This window comes from Priapulus caudatus, unplaced genomic scaffold (assembly GCF_000485595.1).
Source record: "Priapulus caudatus unplaced genomic scaffold, Priapulus_caudatus-5.0.1 Scaffold425, whole genome shotgun sequence".
NCBI classification, from domain to species: Eukaryota; Metazoa; Priapulida; class Priapulimorpha; order Priapulimorphida; family Priapulidae; genus Priapulus; species Priapulus caudatus.
Genome location: NW_014577486.1, coordinates 342,229 through 347,019, shown reverse-complemented (window position 1 = coordinate 347,019; position 4,791 = coordinate 342,229). Strand labels below are relative to the sequence as shown.

Here is a 4,791-nt window from a genome sequence, read left to right as displayed (position 1 = left end):
TGTGTGTGCGCGCGGGCGTGTGTCTGTGTGCATACTACATTCGAGCGTGGCCAGCGCAGTTACGTCGCGCTGTAGTATGATTGGTCCCCTTCAACGCGTCGTCTCATGCCGTACGTGTTACCTTTACCTACAGCGTGCCACTTGCCGTTGTCGTCCTCTACAGGTAAGTTGATAGATACATGTATATACAGGTACGTGTTAGGATGCATGGCTCTCACTGCTGTCGACTCATGCCGCTACGTGTACCTTACCTACAGCGGTGGCTTGTTCGTTGTCTGTCTCTACAGGTAAGTGATAGATACATGTATATACAGGTACGTGTAGATGATGGCCTCACACATCGACTCATGCCGTACGTGTACCTTACCTACAGGTGTGCCGTTGTCGTCCTCTACAGGTAAGTGATAGATACATGTACAGGTACGTGTAGATGATGGCCTCACACATCGACTCATGCCGTACGTGTACCTTACCTACAGGTGTGCCGTTGTCGTCCTCTACAGGTAAGTGATAGATACATGTATATACAGGTACGTGTAGATGATGGCCTCACACATCGACTCATGCCGTACGTGTACCTCACCTACAGGTGTGTCGTTGTCGTCCTCTACAGGTAAGTGATAGATACATGTATATACAGGTACGTGTAGATGATGGCCTCACGCGTCGACTCATGCCGTACGTGTACCTTACCTACAGGTGTGTCGTTGTCGTCCTCTACAGGTAAGTGATAGATACATGTATATACAGGTACGTGTAGATGATGGCCTCACACATTGACTCATGCCGTACGTGTACCTTAGCTACAGGTGTGTCATTGTCGTCCGCTACAGGTAAGTGATAGATACATGTATGTACAGGTACGTGTAGATGATGGCCTCACACATCGACTCATGCCGTACGTGTAAACCGCTGTCGTTACCTACAAGTACTACAGGTACGTGTACCTACAGGTGTGCTGTTTGTCGTTTCGTACACAGGTACATGGGCGCCGTGAACATCGACGTACCGCTACCAAACATCGATGTCAACCAATGTCCGGGCAACGTCTCCACGAACCTGTTCGCCGGCACTGACAAGTGTAAACCCACGACACAGGTACGTACACGAGGGGGCCACCCCCACCCCTCCCCTCATCCACCCCTCACCCTCCCCTCACCCACCCCTCACCCACGTCCCACGTCGGTGGATGTACAGACGTGTGCGGATGTGCAGAGAGATGCGGAAAGGGGGCGGAGGTGGGTGGGTGGAAGGAGTAGTGTAAGCCTACGACACGGGTATGTACACGAGGTCCACCCACCCTATCCCCACCCTTCCCACCCCTCGCCCACGTCGGTGTATGGACGGACGTGTGCGGAGAGGGGTGTGTACGGAGATATGCGGAGTGGGGTGAGGGGAGGAAAAGTAGTGTAGGTTGGGGAAGAGTGGTGTATATGTAGGGGTCGTGTGTCAGTATAACAATGGAGCAACTGACGCATGATTGAATGAATGTGCGAACGAAAAACAGCATTAAACGCTCGGACAAACAAACGAAAACGCGAGCGAGCCAACAAATAAGCGAAAGAAAACGAATGCGTCAACGAAAGACCGAACAAACAAACAAACAAACAAACAAACAAATAGAACAAGCGAAACGAGTGAACGAGTGAATGAAGGACAAAATCCAAGAATAGTGATGATGAACGGGATAATATAATGTAAGTGATCGAGCAAGTAAATGCACTCACTTGAAGCAACACACGTACACATCGTCTTGTTTCCTCTCAAGGTCTCTGTCTCTCGTGAGAAACACGCAAAATTTCACTCGCTGCTTTGTTCGTCTGCCGGCGTTTATTTCGGGGGGCGATGCGTAAATTTCACGTAATTATCCTATCGTTACCTACAGGTGACATACTTTATCGATTGCGATAACGATCAGCATCGCTACGGCGATTAGGATGTAATTTCATCCCCGTACGAAGTGGGTGCGAAACGGTGATATCATACCGCAAGATATCGCAAATAACACGATTTAAACTAGAGTGCTATTCTCTCGCGAGCTAGCGATGCACGCAAACTGCATTTAAAGGCATTCCGGTCAAGGGCGCGATGCTGAGATAGAGTATTATGTCGAGAGTAAATTGCATTTGCTGCCAGTTGGATTTCGCATTAGAGATGAAATAAAAAAATATCATCGTTGCTATTCTTGTCTAACGGTATCGCGGTCAGCTTGACCGCAATGATATATTGCACGCACGCGCGCACTGAGAGAGAGAGAAGGAGAGGGAGCTGAATGAACCGGGTGCGAAAGCTATCTGTCTCCGGCCTGTCAGCTAGCATATCTGTGCCAGCTAGGTCAAACCCGCGTGACTCCGCATCGTAGCACGACTATCGCACGCAATCGTGGACACACAATTCCCGCCTTTGTGTGTCACTGGTGTCACAATCAGTCACGGAGAGTGGCGAAAACGTTGTTTTTTGCGATTTGTTTAGAAACTCTTTTAATCTGCGACGACTCGTTGCCTTTCTTTCAGAATCCGCCAGGGCCCGCCTTCTCTCCGTAGCCTGTCTCGCGGCAGAAAGGCTCCGGGAGACGACCCACCGATCGCATCGTTGTCGTTACGGAGGAATCGTTACGGAGGAATATCGTCTGCGGTGATCGCACGCGACGTCCACGCCCCCCAGCGACAACAGCGGAGCAGCAGAGGCGGGTGTTACATTCGTAGTGGGGCGGTAGCAGCAGAGAAGGTTGTTACACGCGTGGGGCGGTAGCAGCAGAGAAGGTGTTACAATAGCAAGGCGGTAGCAGCAGAGAACGGGGTTAAACTCATAGGGAGGCAACATCAGCCGACAGAACCCATTATCCGATTGCGCATCCATCAAGGAGACGATATGGCGCTGCGAGCGTTCGTGCTGCTGCTGGTCGTTGTGATTGCGACGACGGGCCGTGCCAACGGTGACGCGTTCGACGATGCCGTAACGAAGCTGCAGAGCGTGTCGGCCGACAGTTGTCGCGCCGTGCTCGCCGGCGACGAGCAGCGCCTCCTACTGGAGGAGAACTTCGTCACGGGAGTCCCCGGATCATCCGGGCAGTCGCCGCAGCTCGCGCTCAGCGAGGCGTCCACGCTGGCGCACAACCGTGCCTTCTTCTTCAGCTTCATCCTGCAACACATGAACGCGACCGCAGACGAACCCGGCTTCCTCTACTACTACTACTCGGCCGTCGCCGACGTCGCCGCTTACGGTGACGTCATCAGCGGAAGCAGCGTCGTCTTCGACCGCAAGAGCTTCTTTCCGAACTGGTACAAGAGCGCCTCAGCGCAGCGCCCTCACGTGACGGACTACCTTCCGTACGCGCGCGCGCCGCGTGCCGGCGAACATCTCATCGTCGTCGAAGACGACGCGGTTGCCGGGAGTGGCGCCGGCAGCGCCTACACGGACGGTGACCGGTACTCGTGGGCGAAACCCTGGTACAGCAAGTGGTTGCCGCGCGCGATGCAGCCGCCGCTGCCCTACCAGATCATCATCGAAAAGCTGTTTCATCCGAAGGACCACATGCAGGTGTACGGGCCGCCGGAGACGAAACCTAGCAGCTTCACTCCGCCCTACTTTGAGTGCGGATTGATCGACGAGTGGATAAGCGGTGCGGTGTCGCCAGTCGTCAACTACGAGCGGCCGGACTACAACTATCCCGCAGTGCCGAAGTAAGAACGATGTCGACGTTTACGTTGATTTGCGTACATAGGCTTATCTCATATCTTATATCTTTGCCTTATCCAAACTCTATTCCTAGCCCTAGCCCTAGCCCCAGCCCTAGCCTTAACCCTAGCCCTAGCCCTGACTCTGACCCTAGCCATAGCCCTAACCATAGCCCTAACATTAGCCCTACCCCTAACCCTAACCCTAGCCCTATCCCTAATCTTACTGCTAACTCTAATCCTAATCCTAGCCGTAACCCGAGCCATAACCCTAATCCCGACCCTAGCTCTATCCCTACCCTAATTTCTTACCATAACCCTTAAGACTAATCCTATTACCCTTCTCTCGTTACGGACTTTTGTTAACACCAGAGCCTAGGCAAACTCTAGTTAGGGTGGGGCAAAATTTCGAGACCTAACAGAGTTATGAGGGTTGGTTCTAAACATGTAGCTTCTGCGGTTTTAAGAAAACAGCCGCATGTATATAAAATTAGCTTGAAGGAATATCATTCTTTTCTATTATTTATTAATTACATTCATGCGTTTTACACACGTTTTATCACTCATTGCTGCGGTTATTTACAATTATTATGCATTATTATATCTTTCTCTAAAATCTACAATTTACTTATTTTTCTCTAAAATATAAAATGGTAAATTTAAGTGGGGCAGACGCCCCTCCCATATTGCCTCCCTTGGGGATTGCGGCTCCGTTCTCACGTTTCTACATATTGTTGCCGTAATTCATCCGCGTTCCAGTTTATACACTAACACGCTATGGTTCTCGTATGAATAACACTAACAAAATGGTGCTATAGACGTGACAGCCGACTAATAGGCACAATAGACCAGGTCTAGTGTTTTCTAAACCGTTACTAAGTAGAAGATTAGTGTTACAAGTGACACGCACACGTGCGCCCGCTGTGTGCTAAGTAACATAGCTGTGCGCACAGTGACACGCATACGCGGACACGCCGCGACCGGTAGAAGAATTTCGCCACATTAGCCGCTTTTATCTGCCTGAGCAATGCCCCGACAGACCACGCCGACCTCTTTATTGACTGCTGTTTTCTTTTTCTCTCTCTCTCTCTCTCTCTCTCTCTCTCTCTCTCTC

The 4,791-nt window shown here is 51.1% G+C and overlaps 2 protein-coding genes across 2 annotated transcripts in view; both read left to right on the top strand.

The window, feature by feature from the left end:
- The window catches only part of LOC106810270 (SLIT-ROBO Rho GTPase-activating protein 1-like), a 72,800-nt gene extending 70,864 nt beyond the window's left edge, over positions 1-1,936 (top strand). Inside the window, exons 14-16 of the mRNA XM_014813563.1 lie at positions 504-613; positions 981-1,098; positions 1,886-1,936. Of these exons, the coding sequence (XP_014669049.1) occupies positions 504-613; positions 981-1,098; positions 1,886-1,936 (279 nt within the window). The remainder of the gene's footprint in view (positions 1-503; positions 614-980; positions 1,099-1,885) is intronic.
- A 548-nt stretch (positions 1,937-2,484) lies between these two features.
- On the top strand, positions 2,485-3,759 carry LOC106810274. The gene has a single exon (XM_014813567.1). The coding sequence runs from the start codon at positions 2,872-2,874 to the stop codon at positions 3,685-3,687; it is 816 nt and encodes a 271-aa protein (XP_014669053.1). The 5' UTR covers positions 2,485-2,871; the 3' UTR covers positions 3,688-3,759.
- The last annotated feature ends 1,032 nt before the right edge of the window (positions 3,760-4,791 follow it).